At 57.3% G+C, this 26,068-nt stretch overlaps 3 protein-coding genes across 3 annotated transcripts; all 3 read right to left on the reverse strand.

Annotated features, from left to right (window-relative positions):
• Nucleotides 1-326: 326 nt before the first annotated feature.
• Nucleotides 327-4,735, reverse strand: LOC137672724 (protocadherin gamma-B5-like). The gene is made up of 4 exons (XM_068417124.1): nucleotides 4,705-4,735; nucleotides 1,616-4,420; nucleotides 530-626; nucleotides 327-414 (listed from the first exon to the last, which is right to left on the reverse strand). Exons 1-4 carry the CDS (start codon nucleotides 4,733-4,735, stop codon nucleotides 327-329), a joined length of 3,021 nt encoding a protein of 1,006 aa, XP_068273225.1.
• A 5,417-nt stretch (nucleotides 4,736-10,152) lies between these two features.
• Nucleotides 10,153-12,684, reverse strand: LOC137672726 (protocadherin gamma-A12-like). Its single transcript, XM_068417125.1, has one exon. It carries the CDS (start codon nucleotides 12,682-12,684, stop codon nucleotides 10,153-10,155), a length of 2,532 nt encoding a protein of 843 aa, XP_068273226.1.
• A 3,826-nt stretch (nucleotides 12,685-16,510) lies between these two features.
• LOC137672727 (uncharacterized) lies at nucleotides 16,511-24,857 on the reverse strand. The gene is made up of 4 exons (XM_068417126.1): nucleotides 24,807-24,857; nucleotides 20,889-23,615; nucleotides 19,847-19,926; nucleotides 16,511-19,460 (listed from the first exon to the last, which is right to left on the reverse strand). Exons 1-4 carry the CDS (start codon nucleotides 24,855-24,857, stop codon nucleotides 16,511-16,513), a joined length of 5,808 nt encoding a protein of 1,935 aa, XP_068273227.1.
• Between the last annotated feature and the right edge of the window lie 1,211 nt (nucleotides 24,858-26,068).

Genomic DNA, 26,068 nt, shown 5'->3' on the forward strand with positions numbered 1-26,068 from the left:
TCCTCCTCGGTCAACAGCGGCGCCCGCAGCCTCCTCCCGGCACTGCAGGCACCGACCGCTGCCCGCCCTGCCTGGCCCCGCACAGCTCGCGGGGACGGGACAGTCGCCGCGGGGACACCACTGCCCGCCCAGCCGGGATCTGCTGCCTTGGCTTTTCTCCAGCCCATCTCTTCTCTCATCCTGGAGGTGTTCACGACCGGGAAGAAATAACACGCCTTCCGTGGTTGTGCCATTTCTACCGCATGGATAAATAGTTTTTCTAACGGCGATATAATATAGTTCTTAAGTCCTCTTAATATGACGTGTACAATGTTACGACTCTTACTCTATTCGTCCAAAATCACAATCTGTATCACGAGGAGATTGTGCACGTTTTGTAGCAGTCGTCGACGAATGACTTTTCCCTCCCCATTTCTGCAGATCAAAAGAGCGTCACTGAGTAGCAGAACTACTCACGGACTGTCACAACGGTCAGTTCCCACAACCCGCACTACAGGGAGGACCCGTCACTCTGGACTTTACTTCTCACCTGCACATCGGAGGCTGCTCTGAGTCATTCTCCGTTTCTTCCTCTCCTCCAGCGATCACTTCGTAATTTCTCATTATAACCTCACAAGACGGTGTAACTAGCATACAGCACACCCTTAGCGTTCACGCTATCAACGAGGACAAAGTAGAAATTTTGAAGTAAAAGGGATGAAAAAGAAGTGAGGTTCAGAAAAACAAAACACTGCTTACTTCTTTAGATTCCGTTCTATGGCTCTGTGGAAAAGACAGATGACGGACGCTAAACAAGAGGGAAGTACCACCGAGCATGGAATAAAATTATGAGAAAGAACCGCACAAATAAAACAAAGAAATCACGCTCGGACGAAATTAACCCGTCCCACTAATGCTGCCATTTCTGCAGCCGCCTTCACCAAAAGCTGGGAGGGCACAGCGGGGGGGGGGAGGAACATTCATTAGGGAGGAACAATCTGTAACTTCCCCTTTCGGGGAATCACACCCACGTTTCCTTTGAACGTCCAACACCGAAACAGCACTAACCAACGAATATTTGTTCAGCTGTCACCACCATGCAAATACATCGCTTTGGGAAAAAGCGATCAGGGAGGGAAAATCTCAAAACAAAGCGTTAATCACATTTAACCGACTCCGTCAGGTAGAATCACCGGATCTCGTTTAATACTATAAGGATCCGCCTTCACGGTGAGTAACTCATAATATTTCAGACAACGCAAGTTTCGTAGACAAAATTTTTCAGGTAAACTTGAACGGGTGATGAACGAAGAATTGCAGTCACTAAGTGCCTGCTCTGAGTAGAAAAACAAAAGCAAAAAGCCAGTCAGAGCTTCACCACAGCTGTACCCTTTTATCCAGCACAAGTTGAGTGGCAAGAACCTCCCCACTGAGCCTACACGTGTGACACTGATGAGGCTGGAAGTGCCGCTTCGTGCTGACTGCCACCAGCAAAGCAACAGTACAGGATTCTTTCACTTTTTCGTGGAAACACAGATCGGACCCAGCAGCCAAAGCAGACAAACGAATAGCAAGAGCCCACTAAGGCCAGCGTGAGGTTAGGAAAGGCTGAGAGACAAGGAGTGCGCGGGCTTACAGACCTGCGGGGCGTCGCGGTCCGCGGGCGGCTCTCCCGCGCCGGCGCTGCTGCTCGGGCTCCGCTTCCCGCACGGCTCCCCGCCGACGAGCTCCTCCGCCGACACGCTGGGCAGCGGCGGCGGCAGCCAAGTGGCCTCGGCCACGGCGCGGCCCGGCGCCACGCACAGGTTGTAGGAGTAGGGCAAGGTGCCCTCGCAGAAGTCGGCCGGGAAGGCGGCGCCGGGCACGGAGAAGCGCTGCGCGCCCAGGCAGCGCAGGACGGCGGGTGGCCCGGCCCGGCGCAGCCGCGCCAGCACGGCCAGCGCCACGCTGAGCAGGAACAGGGCGGAGAGCAGCGCCAGCGCCAGCACCAGGTACAACTGCAGCTCCGCCGCCGCCTCGCCGCCCGCCGCCCGCTCGCCCAGCTCCGGCAGCGCCTCCTGCACGCTCTCGCCCAGCACCACGTGCAGCGTGGCCGTGGCCGACAGCGCCGGCTGCCCGTGGTCCCTCACCACGGCCACCAGCCGCTGCTTGGCCGCGTCCCGCTCCGACACGGCCCGCGCCGTGCGCACCTCGCCGCTGTGCAGCCCCACGCGGAACAGCGCCGGCTCCGCCGCCTGCACCAGCTCGTACGACAGCCACGCGTTGCGCCCCGCGTCCGCGTCCACCGCCACCACCTTGGCCACCACGTACCCGGCCTCGGCCGACCGCGGCACCACCTCGAACGGCGCCACAGCCGCTCCCGCCCCCGCCGCGCCCGCCGCCGGCCACAGCACCCGCGGCGCGTTGTCGTTGCGGTCCAGCACGAACACGCGCACCGTCGCCGTCGAGCTCCGCGCCGGCGCCCCGCCGTCCTGCGCCCGCACTGCCACCGCGAACTCGCGGCACTGCTCGTAGTCGAAGGAGCGCTGCGCGTACACCGCGCCGCTCTGCGCCTCCACCGACACGTACGGCGCCGCGCCCGCGCTGCCGCCCGCCACCCAGTAGCTCACGCGCCCGTTGGCGCCCGCGTCCGCGTCCCGCGCGAGCACGCGCACCACGGCCGCGCCCGCCGCGTTGTTCTCCGCCACGTACGCGCTGTACTCGGCCTCCTCGAACACCGGCGCGTTGTCGTTCACGTCCGACACCTCCAGCACCAGCTCGGCGCGGCTCGACAGCGACGGGCTGCCCCGGTCCCTGGCCACCACCGTCACCCGGTGCTCGGCCGCCTGCTCACGGTCCAGCTCGCTCGCCGTCACCACCTTGTACGACCCGCCCAGCGACGCCACGAGCGACAGCGGCCCCTCGCCCGACAGCTCGCACGACACCTGACCATTCTCCCCGGAGTCCCGGTCCTTCACGTTCAAGAGGGCCACCACCGTGCCGACTGGCGCGTCCTCGGGCACCGGGCTCGACACCGACAGCATCGTGATTTCGGGAGCGTTGTCATTCTCGTCGCTGATGTCGATCTGCACCTTGCAGTGAGCCGTGAGCCCGCCGCCGTCCCTCGCCTCCAGGTCGAAGCTGTATTTGCTCTTCTCCTCGAAATCGAGCGGCCCCGCCGTCCTCACCTCGCCGCTGTCGCTGTCGACGCTGAACAACGCGCGGACGCCGTCCGGGACGTTGCCGAACGAGTAGGACACCCGCCCGTTCGAGCCCGCGTCCGCATCCGTGGCCCGCACCCGCAGCACCACCGACCCCGCCGGCACATTCTCCCGCACTCGCGCCTCGTACACGCTTTTGCTGAACACGGGCGCGTTGTCGTTGGCGTCCGACACGTTGACGCGAACCTGGACACTCCCGGACCTCACGGGGTCCCCGCCATCCACCGCCGTCAGCACCAGCTCAAAGGAGCTCTGCTTCTCCCGGTCCAGCGCTCTCTCCAGCACTAATTCCGGCTGCTTCTTTCCACCCGGACTCTCCTTCACGGCAAGAGAGAAGGTCGGGTTGGTAGTGAGCTGGTAAGTCAGCAGCGAGTTGCTGCCCACGTCCGCGTCTCGGGCCATCTCTAGCGGAAAACGAGCACCGGGAAGGATCCATTCATCGATCTCGAGGTCCAGAGCAGCCTTGCTGAATGTCGGGGAGTTGTCGTTGACGTCCTGGATGGCCACCTCGACGTGGAAAACGTTGAGCGGGTTCTGCACCAGCGCCTCGAAGCTGACGGAGCAGGACGCCGACTCGCCGCACAGCTCCTCCCGGTCCAGCCTCTCGCTCACGTACAGCTCCCCGCTCTCCCCGCTCACGCCGAAGTAGGGCTTCTCCGCGCTGAGCCGCAGCTTGCGTGCCGGCAGCTCGGCCGGGCTCAGCCCCAGGTCCCGCGCCAGCGGCCCCACCAGCGAGCCTCTGCCCAGCTCCTCGGGGATGGCGTAGCGGAGCCGCTCGCCCGCCGCCCCGCACCACAAGCCCAGCAGCAGAGCGGGCAGCAGCACTCGCCCGCCCGCTCGCCGCCGCCCCTGCCCCTGCCTGCTCGCCATTCTCGGCAGCGCTCGCCGCGCTCCTCGCTCCTGCCGCTGCCCTCCGCCCTCCAGCCGCTCTCCGCAGCGAGCGCAGGGGCCGCCGCACGGCAGCGAGCTCGGCGCCGCCTCTCGCCGCTGCTCCCCGCGCCGCCTCTCGCCTCTGCTGCCCGGGCCGCTGCCGCTCTGCCCGGCGCCGGCCGAGCGAGCAGCCTGCGGGGGCACGACGCTGCGGCGGCTCCGGCTGCGGCTGCGGCTCCAGCGCCGGTGCGCGGCGGCCAACAGCGGCACCCGGAGGCGGCGCGACGCCACCGCAGCCGCCCGATGGCCGCGCTCACGGGGCCCGAGCTTGTCACCGGGGTTTAGTGGCTGCACCCAGCTTGGGGGTCTCGCTTTTGTGAGAATAGGAAGCGCAGACGCAATTGCTTAATGCAACTCCAAAGGCGTTTAAAACTGAGATACGCTGTCACATACTTTTAGGTCATCGCCTTGAGTGGCAGTGAACATCTGAAGGAAATATTCATGACGGAGCAAGAAAGGAAGGAACTCAGTTGCCCTTAATAAAATCTACAGAGATATATAAGAGCAATACCAACTTCTATACCTAGGGAAGTACAAGAGCACTACACAGTTTTATAGCTGCAGAAGACTTTATTTTCCATTCTGCTTTCCTTACCTTCAACGAATACCAAGGAGGAAATATTCATGCTGGAATAACCTATAAGTAATTAGAAACAGAAAAAAACAAAAATAATGTCCTTCCTATCATGCTGGACCTGCAAAGCGTTTCTGTCCTTCCTGCATTTCTTCCTTTGGCTCATATAAGTCTCTGATGTTTGTCCTGTTCTTAATTTTTATTCTAGGGAGAACAATTACACTGAGAAATGTGTCACACTAAAGGCAATGGGTATAGCTCTATGCTTAGACAGCAGAATAACCTTTACTATTTTGTTTCTGATTCACAAAAGTTCCTTCTTTTGCATCTTCACAGCTGAGGGGCTGACAATGGGAAAGTGCAAAGCTACGTTGAGTCTTTCACAGAACCACAGAATGGTTTGGGTTGGAAGGAACCTTCACAGATCATCTAGTCCACACCTCTGCCATGGGCAGGGACATCCTCCAAAAGATCACGTTGCTCAAAGCCCTGGCCAACCTGAACTTGAACACTTCCAATGATGGTGCATGCACAACTTCTCTGGGGAATCTCTTCTGGTGCCTCACCACCCTCATCATAAAATATTTCTTCCTTATGTCCAGTTGAAACCTACCCTCTTTCAGTTTAAAACCATTCCCCCTTCTCCTGTCACAACAGGCCCTGGTAAAAAGTCTTTATTTTTCTTAAAATCTCCATTTATACATTGAAAAAGCACAATAAGGTGTCCCAGAGCCTTCCCTTCTCCAGGCTGAAGAACCTCAACTCCCTCAGCCCTTCTTCACAGCAGAGATGTTCCAGCCCTTTGACAATTTTCATGGTCCTTCTCTGGACCTACTCCAAGAGGTCCATGTCCTTTCAGTACTGTGCACCCTAGAGCTGTACATTGCCACCTCATGTGCCATTTGTCACCCACCAGTACCCTCAAGTCCTTCTCCACAAGGCTGCTCTCAGTCCCACAGTCTGTATTCTTACTAGGGATTGCCCCACCCCAGGTGAAGGACCTCCCATTTGATCTTGTTGAACTTCATGAGGTTTGCATGGGACCAGTCCTCCAGCCTGTCAAGGTCCCACTGCATGGCATCCCTTCCCTTGCACAAATCCTGAGGTCGGGCTGCAGCTCATGACAAGCAGCAAGGCAAGAGTTAGAAGCAAACAGAAATGAGCAGATCCGGTGGAATAACATTCCTTAGGCCAAACTTCTGGAGCAGAAGTAACTCCATTTGCATGGTACTCCATTAGACACACGGCTGTGTTAACTACGACAAGCAAGGAAATGACCATCTGTTCTTCTATAGGAGCGGTCATCCAAAGAGACTGGGTCAGCAAACTAATGGCTTAGGGGGAATCTCCTCCCCTCTCTTATCACACACACTGTTCCACAGAGATGTGACTTCTACTAAGGTCATGTTCACATCTATTCCCTGTTGACAACAGCAGAACACAAAGATCCCCTCACCTCTCCTGCCTTTCACACCTGCTGTAGCATGAGCAAGAGGCACTAACACACAACCCATTGCTAAATGAAGGTCTGATCATAATGATAAGTAAACTTGTGTACGTTGTAGACCAGGCAAAGAAAAACAACAACATAAATCAGACAAGCAAGGCAAGGAAGCATTAAAAGACAAAGTGTTGTCAGAAAAACTCACCTGGAGGACGTGTCAGTCTTCACTGCGGGTGTTGAAATTCGTCCCTGAGAGGAACTGAAAGTCATTCATATCTCGAGCTGCAAGTGCAGCCCTAAAGTCTTACTCTGGACTACATAGTAGGGGCATTATTTTAAGAAATACTCATCAGCTCTCAGCATTTTTTTTCTACTGTGTGGCCTGCTCATCTCCCACAAATATGAAGCCATAAGTGTAAACACCTTATCCCGAGCCTCTTTCTCAAACTAAGTCTTCTGACAAACTACAACAGGTTCTTTCAGCTTCTGCTTCGTTTTCCTCACACATAAAATTCTCTCTTACATGGTTAAAGTAAGTATTTGCTGCAAATCAACACTCACAGTTTCAAATGCAACAGCAGTACCCAGAAATGGGGAAAAGGAACCACATCCCAATGTTCCAGAAACAGACAGATGGATAAAGGAGATCTCACACAGGAATTATGAGCCATTCTACCCATGCATCAGCATTCTACACACACACTTATTGCAGAAATACCTTGTTGCTGGAGGACTACCATTGTCTTTCAGGACAGAGAAACCAGGACCACAGCACGAATGGCACCAGGCATGAAATGAAAACATTGCTCAGCCATAACCACATCGACCCATCTAGTTTCCTAGTTCAAAGCCAGCCTCTCGCCCTCCTTGCTCTGCATTCACAGCCTTTAGTGGCACCACAGACAATATCCAATATTTTGGCCATATGTCAGCCACCAGCAAAGGAACATTTCATTCAGCGACATTTTATGAAAACAGAAGTATATCAAAGTCTTTGTCTTGGCAGATGAACACCTTCAAGGTATGCATGGAAAATGCTCCCCCAGCCCAACAGTTATAAGAGATCTTTCAGCATTTTAGGAGTTACCAGCCACGATGAGGCCCAGCTTTAGACCTGGATGACAATCAAGGCAAGAATGGCAAACCTACAGATGTGAAGGAATCATAGCTTCATGTTTCAGATTATGTCAGCTGTAGTAGCTACACAAGGACAGTATCTAGTTGGTAGAAAGAGCACAGGAGGCTCACACAGGAGCTCACACCATAGACGACAGCCACAGGAACTCAGTGCAATTTCTTTGGACAATAAAATGGGGAAAACTCATGGAACCATGTCTGTGGGCCCCATATAACAAGCAGGACAAGCTGAACCTTTAATCCGATCTTTCACGCATTTCAAATTATACCACAGCAAACTTCTTCACATGCCTTGTCTCTGGACTGACAGAATTTTTCACCCTGCCCAAACATCACACAACAGGAAAGCTGCCTTTGCACACAGACACTCTTGAAGGAAAAGTTGCAGGCACAGATTCTCCGTACTGGGAACAAGGATCACAACATGGATGCATGCCAAGAGATTTCTCTGCTCATAACATTAATTGGAAGTAATGTAAAATGTTCTCAAGTGCATAAGCGATATGCAGCTCCAAAAAAGACACTGTCATCAAGGTATCAACTGAAAGACATCATCATCCTACTTCAGCACACAGGCTGAAGATATGGGAAGATAACATGACACTCAAATCTTAACATAAAGTGTACATCTATGCTCAAAAGCTCCCATTCACAGGAAATATCACGCAACAGGAAAGCAAACTGATGAACCCCCAACTTGGCTGGTTGGAATCTGAGCAGTGTGATATCCAAAAATAAGACGCCTTCACACTCATTTTCAGAAGGCCAGCAATGAACCCTGGGAACTAACAAAACACACGCCTTGTCTCCACCACTATCTCCTCACACACAGCACCCCCAAGACTCTCCTCAAACCCTTCACAGATTGCATGGTTCTCAATGATCTTCATAATTTTTTGATAGACTCCATCCAAAGAAAAGTTGCACAGACAACTTCTCCTTTACCATAGATAACGGTTGACTTCTCACCATGTGTATGTGACAAGCAAGAGCACTTCTTCCAGTGACATTTTAAGGAAATACGTCTATGAAAGTCTTTCTCTTTACAGCAGTAAACGTGAAAGGCCCGTCCGGGACAGTCAGACAAATGTAACAGTTGTGATCTTCCACACGTTATCACAGACAAATGCCCACCTTCAGATCATTACAACGAGCAAGGCAAGAAAATAAAAGCTGCAGAATGGATGGGATCAGAACATCCTCTTCATGATAATGGCATATATAGCAGGCACATAATCCAGGTATTTAGTACCTAACGAATACACCGTTTGCTCCTCCCAAAGCACCCGTTATGACATTTGTCATATGTACACAATTAAGCTGTTAGTTAAGAATTGATGACAACAACCTGCAAACACACAGGAAGAACCTCCCAGGGCTCCCAGTGCAGCTGGAATAGCATGTCATCTAGACAAACTTATTTGAGAAGATGGAACTCACATTGCATGTTACTACAGCAGGACATTGAGCAGGGAAAGGAGCAAAGCACATCTCTTGGGTCCTTCCGCAGTCCCTCACACACAGCTCCCAGGACTCAACTCTCCAACCCTTCACAACTTCCGTGATGTTCTTTGACCCTCATAAATCACAAGCACATATCACCAGAGGGCCAGCTGCCCACATCATTTCGCTTCAACATGCACCACTATCACACCACAGACTTCACACAGATGTCTTCAGATCTGTACTAAGAAGGAAGTGATGTCTTCAGAGAAGACACATCAAGCTTGTAAAATTAAAAGAGAAACTGTCCTCCAGAAAAGACTGGGTCAGTGAACATCTGCATAAGAGCAATATCCCTATCTTGCACCTTAAATCTCTCCCCTCCCACCCTCGTACAGCTCTTGCAGTAGCATCTATTTTCAAGTCAGGACATATTCAGTTCCTTTTTAAACAGGTCAACCTTAAAAGATGGGGAATCAGCAAAACAATTCCCTCCAATAGCCGTTCACACGAAGCCACCTGGAGAGGTTCTCAAATAGTCACAAATTTTACGATTCTCTTTCATCTTCCTAACAGGCAGATAGACATCGTCAAGGCACCAGTTGCTGCCCAGCCCATTCCACCACTAGATACAGAAAAACAACGGCATGGACCAATGCAAAGACATTTTGTTGCTCCCATGTTATCATGGAGAAACAGAAAAGCTGAGAAGAGTAGAAACGATGAGCAGCTAAATTATACATTGAGCCATTAACGTTCCATTTCTGATCCTACTCAAGCACAGCTCCTGTCGGGAAGGATTCTGACCCTCCTAATAAGGGAAACTTCCATTTGCTGATACTGGAATTCATCCGTTCAGAGGAGCTAATACTGACAGGAAAACCGGTATTACACGTGTCAGGGGACAAAATAAATAACGACCTGGTGCGTGATAAAAACACATGATACTACAGAAGGGCAACAGCCTCTCACAAAGTCTCATCCCCCAGGATCCCCAGCTCCCACGACTCTCATATCCAACCCTTCAACTTCCGTGATATTCTTTGACCTTCATAATTTGCAAGTACTTCTCATCAAACAGCCAGTTGCCCAGACCATTTCTCTTCAGGAACCACTACGATCACCCACGGACTTCACAGAGATATCTTTACATCTCTGTACTAAGATGAAGTCTCCTAGTGGGACTACAGAGAAGAAACATCAAAGATCTAAAAGTGAAAGAGGGGCGGTCCTCGAGGAGACACTGGGTCAGCGAACAGCGTGGAAAAGAGTAACGACGTGATAAAAACACCAAGCCCCGCTCTAACGAGACGCCAACAGCAGCCTCACTTCTCCCGCCTCCCACACCAACTGTAACGCTGAGTAACGGTCCCACGTTCACCTCCCCGCAGCAAGAGGCACCAGCACACAGCGCGCTCCTCAACGAACCTTCGCCTTCCCTGGAACTAAACCTCGCTCCGCAGGACGCGGAACACGGGGGGAAAGGGCAGAGAAGCAGCAGAGGAGCAAGTGCGGTGCGAGGAACTCACCGGGGCAGCGTCGGGGTCGGCGCGGCGGGCGCCGGCAGGGTCCTCCCCGAGCAGCGGCGGGGGCTCGTCGGGCGGCGGCCGGGCCGGGAGCGTGTCGCAGCAGCTGGCGGCTGACAAGCGGAGCTGGCTCTTGCGCGAGTCGGCGGTGAGCGACACCTCGTGCGAGTAGGAGTGCAGGAAGGCGCGGACGCCGTCGATGCCCACGAAGTGCGAGGCCGGGACGCCGCGCACGGCGCCGCTGCCCGCCGCCAGCAGCTGCGAGCGCCGCCAGCGCCTCAGGCGCAGCGCCAGCAGCAGCAGCAGGAAGGCGACGAAGAGGCACGACACGGCCGCCACGGCCACCACCAGCCACCGCGTCAGCCTGCCGGCCGGCTCGCCCGGCGCCGCCGCCGCCGCGCTGCCCAGCTCCAACAGCAGCTCGGCCACGCTCTCGCCCAGCACCACCGTCAGCGTGGCCGTGGCCGACAGCGCCGGCCGCCCGTGGTCCTTCACCACCACCACCAGGCTCTGCCGCGCCGCGTCGCGGGCCAGCGGCGAGCGCGCCGTGCGCACCTCGCCGCTGTGCAGCCCCACGCGGAACAGCCCCGGCTCCGTCGCCTTCGCCAGCTCGTACGACAGCCACGCGTTCTGCCCCGCGTCCGCGTCCACCGCCACCACCTTGGCCACCAGCGCCCCGGCCTCCGCCGACCGCGGCGCCAGCTCCATGCCCGCCCAGCCCGCGCCCGACGACGACGCTGCCGCCGCCGCCGCCGGCGGGTACAGCACCTGCGGCGCGTTGTCGTTCTCGTCCACGATCACCAGCCGCACCGACACGTTGCTGCTCAGCGCCGGCGCGCCGCCGTCCTCCGCCCGCACCCACAGCCCCACCTCGCGCACCTCCTCGTAGTCGAACGAGCGCAGCGCGTACAGCGCGCCCGTCTCCGCCTGCACCGACACGTACGACGACAGCGGCGCGCCCCGCACACGCCCCTCCCACAGCCGGTACCGCACGCGCGCGTTCTGCCCCCAGTCCGCGTCCCACGCCCGCACCGTCAGCACCAGCGCGCCCGCCGCGTTGTTCTCGGCCAGCCGGGCGCTGTAGCTCGCCTCCGCGAACACCGGCGCGTTGTCGTTCACGTCCAGCACCCGCAGCGTCAGCACCGCGCTGCTCCACAGCGCCGGCGACCCGCCGTCCACAGCCCGCACCGTCACGTTGTACTCCGACATCTCCTCCCGGTCCAGCTCCCGCGCTGTCACCACGTTGTAGTAGCTGCCCCGCGAGCTCCGCAGCCGGAACGGGACGCCCCCGTCCAGCGAGCACTGCACCTCTCCGTTCGCCCCCGAGTCCCTGTCCTGCACGTGTAGCAGGGCCACCACCGTCCCCGATGGGGCGTCCTCAGAGATCGCGCTCAGCGCCGACCGCACCGAAATCTTGGGCACGTTGTCGTTGACGTCTGTCACCGTGATCGCGACTTTCGCTCTGTCGGAAAGGCCGCCGCCGTCCCGTGCCTGCACCTCCAGTTCGTACGAGTCACCTTCCTCGAAGTCCAGGCTCCGCAACAGCGTGATCGCTCCCGTCTCTGAGTCCAGCTGGATAATTTCCAATGCCAGGTCCGACACTGTCTTCAACGAGTATTTCACATCTCCGTTCGACCCTTCGTCGGGGTCGGTGGCCGTGAGGGTGACGAGGGTGGAGCCCACGGGCACGTCCTCCGCCACACGCACCGTGTACTCCGCCTGGCTGAACACGGGCGCGTTGTCGTTCGCGTCCAGCACCGCCACGCGGAGCCGCGCCGTGCCCGTCCGTGCCGGCTCTCCGCCGTCGCTCGCCCTCAGCACCAGCTCGTGAAACGCCGCCGCCTCCCGGTCCAGCGCCTTCGCCAGCACCAGCTCGGGACGCTCGTCCCCGCCGGGGCCCGCCTGCACGGCCAGCGAGAAGTGCTCGTCGCCGCTCAGCTCGTAGCTCTGCACCGAATTCGGTCCTGAGTCCGGGTCGTGAGCCTCGGGCAGGGGAAATCGCGATCCCGGGGCTGTCGTCTCGCTCACTCTCAGCTCCGTTTCTGCCTCTCGGAAGCTGGGGGCGTTGTCGTTAATGTCCCTGATCTCCACTTCAATTTCATAAACCTGCATTTCCCCCTCCACTATCAGCTCACAGCGCAGCACGCATTTCTCCATCAGACGGCACAGCCGCTCTCTGTCGATCCTCTCCGCCGTCACTAAATGTCCCGTCTTGTCGTTCAGAGCGAAATACTGTGTCCTACCTTCGGAGACAACTCGGACGCCGCGGTCGCGGAGCGCCGGCAGGTCCAGCCGCAGGTCCTTGGCCACGTCGCCCACGAACGAGCCCTTCGGCATCTCCTCGGCAACCGAGTAGCGCAGCTGCCCCCACGCCGCCCCCCACGCCGCCCCCAGCACGCACCACAGCACGGCTCGCTCCCGCCGGCCCCACCGCCTCCCCGCCGCACACATCGCCACCGCGGCACCGCCGGCACCTCCCTGCCGCCGTCCAACGATTCCTCTCCGACTCGCCGCTCCCGGCCGCTGCCGCCGGCCCCTCCGCCTCGCTGCAGCACGGCTCCGCACCGCGGGGACGCTCGCACACCGCCCGCCCGCCGAGCCAGCAGCCAGCGAGCGAGCGAGCCGGGCCGCAGCGGGCGGGGCTGCCTGCACCGCTCCGGCCTTCCTCTCGCTCCTCCTCGGTCAACAGCGGCGCCCGCAGCCTCCTCCCGGCACTGCAGGCACCGACCGCTGCCGAGCGCTGCCCGCCCTGCCTGGCCCCGCACAGCTCGCGGGGACGGGACAGGCGCCGCCGGGACACCGCTGCCCGCCCAGCCGGGATCTCCTGCCTTGGCTTTTCTCCAGCCCATCTCTTCGGTCATCCTGGAGGCGATGATGATCGGAAATAAATAACACGCCTCCCGTGTTGTGTCATTTCTACAGCACGGGAAATTTTGTTTTGTAATGGTGACCTAATATAGATAAAATGGTCTCTAAATATGCCGTGTAGAATATTACGAGTCTTATTTTCTTAGTGCAAAAGCACAATCTCCATCACTAATTGCACAGCTTTTTTACCTATCCTGCTGGAATGACTTTTCCCTCACCCTTTCTGCAGACCGATACAGCATCACACTGGAACGCCACCAGCCACATTAAGTCCCAAACTCCGCCCAATAGCACAAGGCAGCAATGAACATCCCCCCTCCAAAGGAGTCCTCCTCAGGGAAGACCCTTCCCTCTACCTTTTTATTTCTCACTTGCACATCGGAGGCTGCTCTCAATCAGCCTCCATTTCTCCCCCTTCTCCAAACACCACTTCGGAATTCTCATTATACCCTGACCCGGTACGGGCCGTGCTTACACTGAGGACTCAGCGCTCCGTTCTAGCGGAACTCAGCAGCAGGCAGCGATGCACATGCACTCCCTGTTCGGGGATCCATCACAAAAATAAAACAGCATATAGCAAACCCTTAGTGTTAAACGCGCTCAACCAGGACGAAGTATAAATTTTTGGGGAAAAGGGATAGAAAAAGAAGACAGTTTCAGAAAAACAAAACACTATTTTCTGTTTTACATCCCATGCTACGCCTCTGTAGAAAAGACACATGATGAACGCTAAACAAGAGGGAACTATCACCGATAATGGAACAAAAAAACCAGAAATAACAGTACAGAGAAAACTAATACATCACGTTCGGACCAAATTAACCCATCCCACTAACACTGCGACTTCTGCTGCTGCCTTCCACCAAAGTATGGGAGGGAAGGAACAGTCATTAAGGAGAAACAATCTGTAACTTCCTCATTCATGGAGACACACGTTTTCTTTGGGAGTCCAACACCAAAACAGCATTAACCAACGAATTTTTGTTCAGCTGTCACGCAGATGCAAGTACATCGCTTCGGCAAAATGAGAACAGGAAGGAAAAATCTCAAAACAAAGCGTCATTCACATTTAACCGACTCTGTCGTGTAGAATCACGGGATCTCGTTTTACGCTGTAAGGATCCGCCTTCACCGTCAGGAACTCATAACATTTCAGACAACACAAGTTACGCAGACAAAATTCTTCAGCTGAAACTCAACGTGTGATGAACGAAGAGTTGCAGTCGCTAACTGCCTGCTCCGAGTAGAAAAGGAACAAACACAAATCGCCAGTCAGAGCTTCACCACACCTGTACCCTTTTATCCAGCACAAGTTGAATGGCAAGAACCTCCCCACTGAGCCTACACGTGTGACACTGATGAGGCTGGAAGAGCCGGGGACACTTCGCGCTCCCTGCTGCCAGCGAAGCAGCGGTACAGGATTATTTCATTCCTTCGTGGAAACATAGCTCGGTACTAGCCGCCAAAGCAGACAAACTGAGAGCAAGAGCCCACTACCGCCAGCATGAGGTTAGGAAAGGCTGAGAGACAAGGAGTGAGCGGGCTTAGAGACCTGCGGGGCGTCGGGGTCCGCGGGCGGCTCCAACAAAGCACCAGCAGTTACTTCATATGAGCAAGAGCCATTAATAACATTTGTAGGTTGGTCAAGGCTGGGAAAAGCTTAATTCAACCAGGATGAAAGTCTACATCACAGTCTTACAAGGATTTATAGATGGAATAACGACGTTTCACAAAGCAATTACTTGAAATAGCCCCCCGGAGTCCTGTTTGCACTTCCATGGCTATTACTTGCAGATAAATTCATCAGAGGATTGTTATCCCCTTTCAGGGTGTGGGAAAAGGGCGCTTGGTGGAAGTGGCATCGGCCTTGGCACTAGGCATGCTATGAAAGCACCGCCCAGCCTGATGGAGCATACAACCCCCTCTTTTCTTCCTTCAAAGCCAGTCTCTTGCTGAGCTTGCACCGACTTCTCTCCATGCGTATGTGACAAGAAAGAGCATTTCTTCCAGTGATATTCTCAGACACATTCTCAGACACACAGAGGCCCACCTTTACCTCAGCACGACATCACACAAGGCACGAATTTAAGTACTGTTCACAGGGAGCAGCATGCACTAGGAAAGCAAACTGATGAACCCACAACTTGGCCGGCTGGAGATCAAGCAAGGTGACAGCCATAAATAAGATAGCTTCAGATTCATTTTCAGAAGGCCATCAATAAACCCTGGGAATCGACAAAACACATGCCATGTCTCCACCACTACCTCCTCACACAAACAGCACTGCCAAGACTCTCCTCAAACCTTCACAGACTGCATGGTTGCCATTCATCTTCATCATTTGCAGACAAACTCCATCGAAAGAAAGACTCCACAGACAGATTCTCCTTGCCATGGATAATCTTTGACTTCTCACCACGTGTATGTGAAGAGCAAGAGCATTTCTTCCAGTAACATTTTAAAGAAACAGGTCTATGAAAGTTATTCTCTTTACAGCGGTAAACATGGAAGACACATACGGGACAGACAGACAAATGTGACAGCTGTGATCTTCCACACATTATCAGAGACAAAGGCCCACCTTTAGCTCATCACAACAAGCAAGATAAGAAGTTAACACATGCAGAAAGAAAGGGATGACAACAGACTCTTCCAAATTATGGCATTTAGAGAAGATACATAATCCAGGTATTGAGTAGGGAATTAATAATCGATTGACTCCTGCTAAAGCTCCCATTATGGCATGTATAATTACTACAGAATTAAGCTATTAGTTAAATACAACACAACAACCTGCAGAAAACAGAGGAGGAATCTCCCAGGGTCCCAATACAGCTGGAGTAACATCAGGCCACACTTACTTGGGAAGAAGAAGCTTACATTGCATGATATTACAGCTGGACACTGAGCAGGGAAAGGACCAAACCACATTGCCTGGGTCCTACAACAGCCAGTCACACATTCTCCTCTCCAGCTATTTTCGACTTCTATGGTGTTCTTTCACCCTCATAACTTGCAAGCACTTGTCATGAAAGGGCCAGTTACCCACACCATTTCTCTTCAGCATGCACTAGGAACAGCCACGGACTTCACATAGATACCTTTACATCTCTGTACTAAGATGAAGATACATTGTGTGCTAACTACACTTGACAGAAAAAACATCAACGGTCTCAAAGTGAAATAGGGGCGGTCCTCCAGGAGACACTGGGTCAGCGAAAAGCGCGTTAACAAAGCTTGTGTTAACACACAAAGCCCCGCTCTAACGAAACTTACGCCGACAGCAGCCTCACTTCGCCCGCCTCCCACATCAACTGTAACGCTGAGTAACGGTCCCACGTTCACCTCCCCGCAGCAAGAGGCACCAGCACACAGCGCGCTCCTCAACGAACCTTCCCCTTCCCTGGAACTAACCCTCCCTCCGCAGGACGCAGAGCACGGGGGGAAAGGGCGGAGAAGCAGCAGAGGAGCAAGTGCGGTGCGAGGAACTCACCGGGGCAGCGTCGGGGTCGGCGCGGCGGGCGCCGGCAGGGTCGTTCCCGAGCAGCGGCGCGGGCTCGTCGGGCGGCGGCCGGGCCGGGAGCGTGTCGCAGCAGCTGGCGGCCGACAAGCGGAGCTGGCTCTTGCGCGAGTCGGCGGTGAGCGACACCTCGTGCGAGTAGGAGTGCAGGAAGGCGCGGACGCCGTCGATGCCCACGAAGTGCGAGGCCGGGACGCCGCGCAAGGCGCCGCTGCCCGCCGCCAGCAGCTGCGAGCGCCGCCAGCGCCGCAGGCGCAGCGCCAGCAGCAGCAGCACGAAGGCGACGAAGAGGCAGGACACGGCCGCCACGGCCACCACCAGCCACCGCGTCAGCCTGCCGGCCGGCTCGCCCGGCGCCGCCGCCGCCGCGCTGCCCAGCTCCGACAGCAGCTCGGCCACGCTCTCGCCCAGCACCACCGTCAGCGTGGCCGTGGCCGACAGCGCCGGCCGCCCGTGGTCCTTCACCACCACCACCAGGCTCTGCCGCGCCGCGTCGCGGGCCAGCGGCGAGCGCGCCGTGCGCACCTCGCCGCTGTGCAGCCCCACGCGGAACAGCCCCGGCTCCGTCGCCTTCGCCAGCTCGTACGACAGCCACGCGTTCTGCCCCGCGTCCGCGTCCACCGCCACCACCTTGGCCACCAGCGCCCCGGCCTCCGCCGACCGCGGCGCCAGCTCCACGCCCGCCCACCCCGCGCCCGACGACGACACCGCCGCCGCCGGCGGCGGGTACAGCACCTGCGGCGCGTTGTCGTTCTCGTCCACGATCACCAGCCGCACCGACACGTTGCTGCTCAGCGCCGGCGCGCCGCCGTCCTCCGCCCGCACCCACAGCCCCACCTCGCGCACCTCCTCGTAGTCGAACGAGCGCAGCGCGTACAGCGCGCCCGTCTCCGCCTGCACCGACACGTACGACGACAGCGGCGCGCCCCGCACACGCCCCTCCCACAGCCGGTACCGCACGCGCGCGTTCTGCCCCCAGTCCGCGTCCCACGCCCGCACCGTCAGCACCAGCGCGCCCGCCGCGTTGTTCTCGGCCAGCCGGGCGCTGTAGCTCGCCTCCGCGAACACCGGCGCGTTGTCGTTCACGTCCAGCACCCGCAGCGCCAGCACCGCGCTGCTCCACAGCGGCGGAGACCCGCTGTCCACCGCCCTCACCGTCACGTTGTACTCCGACACCTCCTCCCGGTCCAGCTCACGCGCCGTCACCACGCGGTAGTAGTCCTCAAAGGACTTCTCCAGCCGGAACGGGAGGCTCTCGGGGATGCTGCACCGCACCTCTCCGTTCGGCCCCGAGTCCCGGTCCTGCACGTGTAGCAGGGCCACCACCGTCCCCGATGGGGCGTCCTCAGAGATCGCACTCAGTGCCGACGATACTGTCATGTCGGGCGCATTGTCATTGACGTCTATTACGGTGACCACAACTTTCGCCGTGTCGAAAAGCTCTCCTCCGTCCCGTGTCTGCACCACCAGTTCGTACGAGTCGCCTTCCTCGAAGTCCAGGCTCCGCAACAGAGTGATCGCTCCCGTCTCTGAGTCCAGAAGGAAAATCTGCGAGGCTTTCTCTGTGATTTTCTTCAAGAAGTATTTCACCTGCCCGTACATCCCCTCGTCGGTGTCGGTGGCCGTGAGGGTGACGAGGGTGGAGCCCACGGGCACGTCCTCCGCCACACGCACCGTGTACTCCGCCTGGCTGAACACGGGCGCGTTGTCGTTCGCGTCCAGCACCGCCACGCGGAGCCGCGCCGTGCCCGTCCGTGCCGGCTCTCCGCCGTCGCTCGCCCTCAGCACCAGCTCGTGAAACGCCGCCGACTCCCGGTCCAGCGCCTTCGCCAGCACCAGCTCGGGACGCTCGTCCCCGCCGGGGCCCGCCCGCACGGCCAGCGAGAAGTGCTCGTCGCCGCTCAGCTCGTAGCTCTGCACCGAATTCTGTCCCGAGTCCGGGTCGTGAGCCTCGGGCAGGGGAAACCGCGATCCCGGGGCTGCCATCTCGCTTATTCTCTCCTCCAGCTCAACATCCTTGAAGCTGGGAGCGTTGTCGTTAATGTCCCTGATTTCCACTTCGATTCCGTAAACCTGCATTTCCCCCTCCACTATCAGCTCACAGCGCAGCACGCATTGCTGCACACTCTCGCACAGCCGCTCTCTGTCGATCCTCTCCGCCGTCACTAAATGTCCCGTCTTGCCGTGCAGAGCGAAATACTGCGTCCTACCTTTGTCCAAGATGCTGAGACCGCGATCCCGGAGCGCCGGCAGGTCCAGCCGGAGGTCCTTGGCCACGTCGCCCACGAACGAGCCCTTCGGCATCTCCTCGGGAACCGAGTAGCGCAGCTGCCCCCACGCCGCCCCCCACGCCGCCCCCAGCACGCACCACAGCACGGCTCGCTCCCGCCGGCCCCACCGCCTCCCCGCCGCACACATCGCCACCGCACCACAGCCGGCACCACCGCCTCCGACCAACGATCCAGCTCCGGCTCCGGCTTCGGGTCGCCGCTCCCGGCGGCTGCCGCCGGCCCCTCCGCCTCGCCGCAGCACGGCTCCGCACCGCGGGGACGCTCGCACACCGCCCGCTCGCCGAGCCAGCAGCCAGCGAGCGAGCGAGCCGGGCCGCAGCGGGCGGGGCTGCCTGCACCGCTCCGGCCTTCCTCTCGCTCCTCCTCGGTCAACAGCGGCGCCCGCAGCCTCCTCCCGGCACTGCAGGCACCGACCGCTGCCGAGCGCTGCCCGCCCTGCCTGGCCCCGCACAGCTCGCGGGGACGGGACAGGCGCCGCCGGGGCACCGCTGCCCGCCCAGCCGGGATCTCCTGCCTTCGCTTTTCTCCAGCCCATCTCTGCGGTCATCCTGGAGGCGATGATGATCGGAAATAAATAACACGCCTCCCGTTTTGTGTCATTTCTACAGCACGAGAAATACTTTTTTTGTTTTGGTAAAGGTGATCTAATATAGATAAAACGGTCTCTAAATATGCCGTGTAAAATATTACGAGTTTTATTCTCTTAGTCCAAAAGCACAATCTCTATCACTAATTGCACAGCTTTTGAATCAGTCCTGCTGGAATGACTTTTCCCTCACCCTTTCTGCACCCCAATACAGCATCACACTGGAACGCCACCAGCCACATTAAGTCCCAAACTCCGCCCAATACCACAAGGCAGCCATGAAGTTCCCCCCTCCAAAGGAGTCCTCCCCAGGGAAGACCCTTCCCTCTCGACCTCTTTACTTCTCACCTGCACATCGGAGGCTGCTCTGAACCAGCCTCCATTTCTCCCCCTTCTCCAACCACCACGTCGCAATTTCTCATTATACCCTGACACGGTACGGGCCGTGCTTACACTGAGGACACAGTACGGGCTGTGCTAAAGGAACTCAGCAGCAGGCAGCGATGCACAACCACTCTCAGAAGTTCGGGGATCCATTACAAAAGTAAACCAGCATATAGCAAACCCTTAGCGTTGAATGGTATCAACCAGGAGAAAGTACAAATTTTGTGGGAAAAGAGATAGAAAAAGAAGACAGGTTCAGAAAAATAAAACACTGTTTTCTGCTTTAGATCCCATCCTACGCCTCTGTTGAAAAGACACATGACAAAAGCTAAACAGGAGGGAACAACCACCCAGGATGGAACGAAAAAATGAGAAATAACTGCAGGAAGAAAACAAAGAAATCATGCTTAGACAAAATTAACCCGTCCTACTAATGCTGCCATTTCTGCAACGCCTTTCACCAAAATATTGGAGGGCACTCGGCGGGGGGGGAGGAACATTCATTAGAGAGGAGCAATCAGTATCTCCCTCTTTCATGGAGAAACAAGGTGCAAGTACATCACTTCAGCAAAATGAGATCACGAAGGAAAAATCTCAAAAACAAATCCTCAATCACATGTGACTAACTCCGTCGTGTAGAATCACCGGATTACGTTTTACACAGTAGGGATCCTCCTTCACGATTAGGAACTCATAACATTTTAGAAAACCAAGTTTTAGTAAATGCTTTAACGAAATCTGAGGGTGTGATGAACGAAGAGTTGCAGCCACTAACTGTCTGCTCTGAGTAGAAAATGTGACATGTGAAACATGGGACAGCTGATGAGGCTGGAAGTGACGGGTCTCACTGCCGGGTGCCAACAAAGCAGCAGGGCAGGATTCTTTCATTCGTTCGTGGAAACAGAGAAACTAAGAGCGAAAGCAGAGAAATGAAGAACCAGAGCCCACTACCCTCGGCGTGAGGTTAGGAAAGGCTGAGAGACAAGGGGTGCGCGGGCTTACAGACCTGCGGGGCGTCGCGGTCCGCGGGCGGCTCTCCCGCGCCGGCGCTGCTGCTCGGGCTCCGCTTCCCGCACGGCTCCCCGCCGACGAGCTCCTCCGCCGACACGCTGGGCAGCGGCGGCGGCAGCCAAGCGGCCTCGGCCACGGCGCGGCCCGGCGCCACGCACAGGTTGTAGGAGTAGGGCAAGGTGCCCTCGCAGAAGTCGGCCGGGAAGGCGGCGCCGGGCACGGAGAAGCGCTGCGCGCCCAGGCAGCGCAGGACGGCGGGCGGCCCGGCCCGGCGCAGCCGCGCCAGCACGGCCAGCGCCACGCTGAGCAGGAACAGGGCGGAGAGCAGCGCCAGCGCCAGCACCAGGTACAACTGCAGCTCCGCCGCCGCCTCGCCGCCCGCCGCCCGCTCGCCCAGCTCCGGCAGCGCCTCCTGCACGCTCTCGCCCAGCACCACGTGCAGCGTGGCCGTGGCCGACAGCGCCGGCTGCCCGTGGTCCCGCACCACGGCCACCAGCCGCTGCTTGGCCGCGTCCCGCTCCGACACGGCCCGCGCCGTGCGCACCTCGCCGCTGTGCAGCCCCACGCGGAACAGCGCCGGCTCCGCCGCCTGCACCAGCTCGTACGACAGCCACGCGTTGCGCCCCGCGTCCGCGTCCACCGCCACCACCTTGGCCACCACGTACCCGGCCTCGGCCGACCGCGGCACCACCTCGAACGGCGCCACAGCCGCTCCCGCGCCCGCCGCCGGCCACAGCACCCGCGGCGCGTTGTCGTTGCGGTCCAGCACGAACACGCGCACCGTCGCCGTCGAGCTCCGCGCCGGCGCCCCGCCGTCCTGCGCCCGCACCGGCACCGCGAACTCGCGGCACTGCTCGTAGTCGAACGAGCGCTGCGCGTACACCGCGCCGCTCCGCGCCTCCACCGACACGTACGGCGCCGCGCCCGCGCTGCCGCCCGCCACCCAGTAGCTCACGCGCCCGTTGGCGCCCGCGTCCGCGTCCCGCGCGAGCACGCGCACCACCGCCGCGCCCGCCGCGTTGTTCTCCGCCACGTACGCGCTGTACTCGGCCTCCTCGAACACCGGCGCGTTGTCGTTCACGTCCGACACCTCCAGCACCAGCTCCGCGTGGCTCGACAGCGACGGGCTGCCCCGGTCCCTGGCCACCACCGTCACCCGGTGCTCGGCCGCCTGCTCACGGTCCAGCTCGCTCGCCGTCACCACCTTGTACGACCCGCCCAGCGACGCCACGAGCGACAGCGGCGCCTCGCCCGACAGCTCGCACGACACCTGACCGTTCTCCCCGGAGTCCCGGTCCCGCACTTTCACCACGGCCACCACCGTGCCGACCGGCGCGTCCTCGGGCACCAGGCTGGACACCGACAACACGGTGATTTCGGGAGCGTTGTCATTCTCGTCGCTGATGTCTATCTGCACCTTGCAGTGCGTCGTGAGCCCGCCACCATCCGTCGCCTCCAGGCTGAAGCTGTATTTGCTCTTCTCCTCGAAATCGAGCGGCCCCGCCGTCCTCACCTCGCCGCTGTCGCTGTCGACGCTGAACAACGCGCGGACGCCGTCCGGGACGTTGCCGAACGAGTAGCACACCCGCCCGTTGGAGCCCGCGTCCGCATCCGTGGCCCGCACCCGCAGCACCAGCGACGCCGCCGGCACATTCTCCCGCACTCGCGCCTCGTACACGCTTTTGCTGAACACGGGCGCGTTGTCGTTGGCGTCCGACACGTTGACACGAATCTGGACACTCCCGGACCTCACGGGGTCCCCGCCATCCACCGCCGTCAGCACCAGCTCAAAGGAGCTCTGCTTCTCCCGGTCCAACGCTCTCTCCAGCACTAATTCCGGCTGCTTGCTTCCATCTGGACTCTCCTTCACGGCCAGAGCGAAGGTCGGGTTGGTAGTGAGCTGGTAAGTCAGCAGCGAGTTGCTACCCACGTCCGCGTCTCGGGCCATCTCTAGCGGAAAACGAGCACCGGGAAGCGTCAGCTCTGTGATCTCGAGGTCCAGAGCAGCCTTGCTGAAGGTCGGGGAGTTGTCGTTGACGTCCTGGATGGCCACCTCGACGTAGAAAACGTTGAGCGGGTTCTGCACCAGCGCCTCGAAGCTGACGGAGCAGGACGCCGACTCGCCGCACAGCTCCTCCCGGTCCAGCCTCTCGCTCACGTACAGCTCCCCGCTCTCCCCGCTCACGCCGAAGTAGGGCTTCTCCGCGCTGAGCCGCAGCTTGCGTGCCGGCAGCTCGGCCGGGCTCAGCCCCAGGTCCCGCGCCAGCGGCCCCACCAGCGAGCCTCTGCCCAGCTCCTCGGGGATGGCGTAGCGGAGCCGCTCGCCCGCCGCCCCGCACCACAAGCCCAGCAGCAAAGCGGGCAGCAGCACTCGCCCGCCCGCTTGCCGCCGCCCCTGCCCCTGCCTGCTCGCCATTCTCGCCAGCGCTCGCCGCGCTCCTCGCTCCTGCCGCTGCCCTCCGTCCTCCAGCCGCTCTCCGCAGCGAGCGCAGGGGCCCCCGCACGGCAGCGAGCTCGGCGCCGCCTCTCGCCGCTGCTCCCCGCGCCGCCTCTCGCCTCTGCTGCCCGGGCCGCTGCCGCTCTGCCCGGCGCCGGCCGAGCGAGCAGCCTGCGGGGGCAGGACGCTGCGGCGGCTCCGGCTGCGGCTCCAGCGCCGGTGCGCGGCGGCCAACAGCGGCACCCGGAGGCGCCGCGACGCCACCGCAGCCGCCCGATGGCCGCGCTCACGGGGACCCGGGCTTGTCACCGGGGTTCAGTGACTGCACCCAGCTTGGGGCAGTCTCGCTTTTATTAGAATCAGGGAACAGAACGCCAAAGGCGTTTAAAACTGAGACACGCTGTCAGGTACTTTTAGGTCACCTCCTTGAGTCGCAATGAGCATCTGAATGAAATATGCACAGCAGAGCAATAAAGGCACTCAGCTGTCCTTAGTGAAATCAAGAGGGGACTACAAAGCACTACACAATTTTAGAGCTGCGGAAGATTCTTTTCAATGCTGCTTTCCTTACCTGCAACGAGTATCAAGAAGAAAATACTAATGCTTGATTAATCAATAAGTAATTAGAAACAAAACAAAGCAAAAATTATGTAATTCATTTCATGCTCGACCTGCAAAAGGTTTCCATCTTCCCTGCATTTCTTCCTTTTGCTCATGTAAGTCTCTGTCGTTTGCCCTGTTCTTAATTTTTTTTCTAGGGAGGAGAACAATTACACTGAGAAATAGGTCACCCTAAAGGCAATGTGTATAGCTCGATGCTAAGACAGCAGAATAACCTTTAATATTTTGTTTCTGATTCACAAAAGTTTCTTCGTTTCCATCGCCATACTTGAGGGGCTGACAATGGGAAACTGCAAAGCTACGTCATGTCTTTTCATGGAACCGTAGAATGGTTTGGGTTGGAAGGGATTTTTACAGATCATCTAGCCCACCACTCTGCCATGGACAGGGACATCCTTGAAAAGATCACAGTGCTCAAAGCCCTGGCCAACCTGACCTTGAACACTTCCAATGATGCCACATCCACAACTTCTGTGGTTAACTGCTTCCAGTGTCTCACCACCCTCATCATAAAACCTTTCTTCCTTATGTCCAATTGAAATCTACCCTAATTCACTTTAAAACTGTGACCCCTTGTCCTGTCACGACAGGCCCTGGTAAAAAGTCTTTCTCTGTCTTTCTTTTATGCTCCATTTATATAATGAAAAGGCACAATAAGGTCTCCCAGAGCCTCCTCCTCTCTAGGTTGAAGAACCTCAACTCTCTTAGCCCTTCTTGTAGCAGAGATGTTCCAGCCCTTTGACCATTTCCATAGTCCTTCTCTGGACCTACTCCAAGAGGTCCATGTCTTTTCCGAACTGTGCACCCTAGAGCTGAACATTGCCACCTCATGTGCCATTTGTCACCCACCAGTACCCTCAAGTCCTTCTTAACAAGGCTGCTCTCGGTCCAGCAGTCTGTATTCATACTGGGGATTGCCCCACCCCAGGTGAAGGACCTCCCATTTGGCCTTGTTGAACTTTATGAGGTTTGCATGGGACCAGTCCTCCAGCCTGTCAAGGTCCCACTGCATGGCATCCCTTCCCTTGCGCAAATCCTGAGGTCGGGCTGCAGCTCATGACAAGCAGCAAGGCAAGAGTCAGAAGCAAACAGAAATGAGCAGATCCGGTGGAATAACATTCCTTAGGCCAAACTTCTGGAGCAGAAGTAACTCCATTTGCATGGTACTCCATTAGACACACGGCTGTGTTAACTACGACAAGCAAGGAAATGACCATCTGTTCTTCTATAGGAGTGGTCATCCAAAGAGACTGGGTCAGCAAACTAATGGCTTAGGGGGAATCTCCTCCCCTCTCTTATCACACACACTGTTCCACGGAGATGTGACTTCTACTAAGGTCATGTTCACATCTATTCCCCATTGACAACAACAGAACACAAAGATCCCCTCACCTCTCCTGCCTTTCACACCCGCTGTAGCATGAGCAAGAGGCACTAACACACAACGCATTGCTAAATGAAGGTCTGATCATAATGACAAGTAAACCCACGTACATTGTAGACCAGGTAAAGAAAAACAACAACATAAATCAGATAAGCAAGGCAAGGAAGCATTAGAAGACAAAGTGTTGTCAGAGAAACTCACCTGGAGGACGTCTCAGTCTTCACTGTGGGTGTTGAAATTCATCCCTGAGAGGAACTGAAAGTCATTCATATCCCAAGCTGCAAGTGCAGCCCTAAAGTCTTACTCTGGACTACATAGTAGGGCCGTTATTTTAAGAAATACTCATCAGCTCTCAGCAATTTTTTTCTCCTGTGTGGCCTGCTCATCTCCCACCAATATGAAGCCATAAGTGTGAAGACCTTATCCCGAGCCTCTTTCTCAAGCTAAGTCTTCTGACAAATTACAACAGGTTCTTTTTTAGCTTCTGCTTCATTTTCCTCACACATAAAATTCTCTCTTACGAGGCTAAAGTAAGTATTTGCTGCAAAACACCACTCACAGTTTCAAATGCAACAGCAGTTACCCAGAAATGGGGAAAAGGAATGACAACCTTCCACGAAACAAAAGGCCTGATTACAACTGTGAAGAAACTCTACACCCCAATGTTCCAGGAACATACAGATGGATAAAGGAGATCTCACACAGGAATTATGAGCCGTTCTACCCGTGCATC

Source organism: Nyctibius grandis, chromosome 22 (assembly GCF_013368605.1).
Source record: "Nyctibius grandis isolate bNycGra1 chromosome 22, bNycGra1.pri, whole genome shotgun sequence".
Classification (NCBI taxonomy): Eukaryota; Metazoa; Chordata; class Aves; order Nyctibiiformes; family Nyctibiidae; genus Nyctibius; species Nyctibius grandis.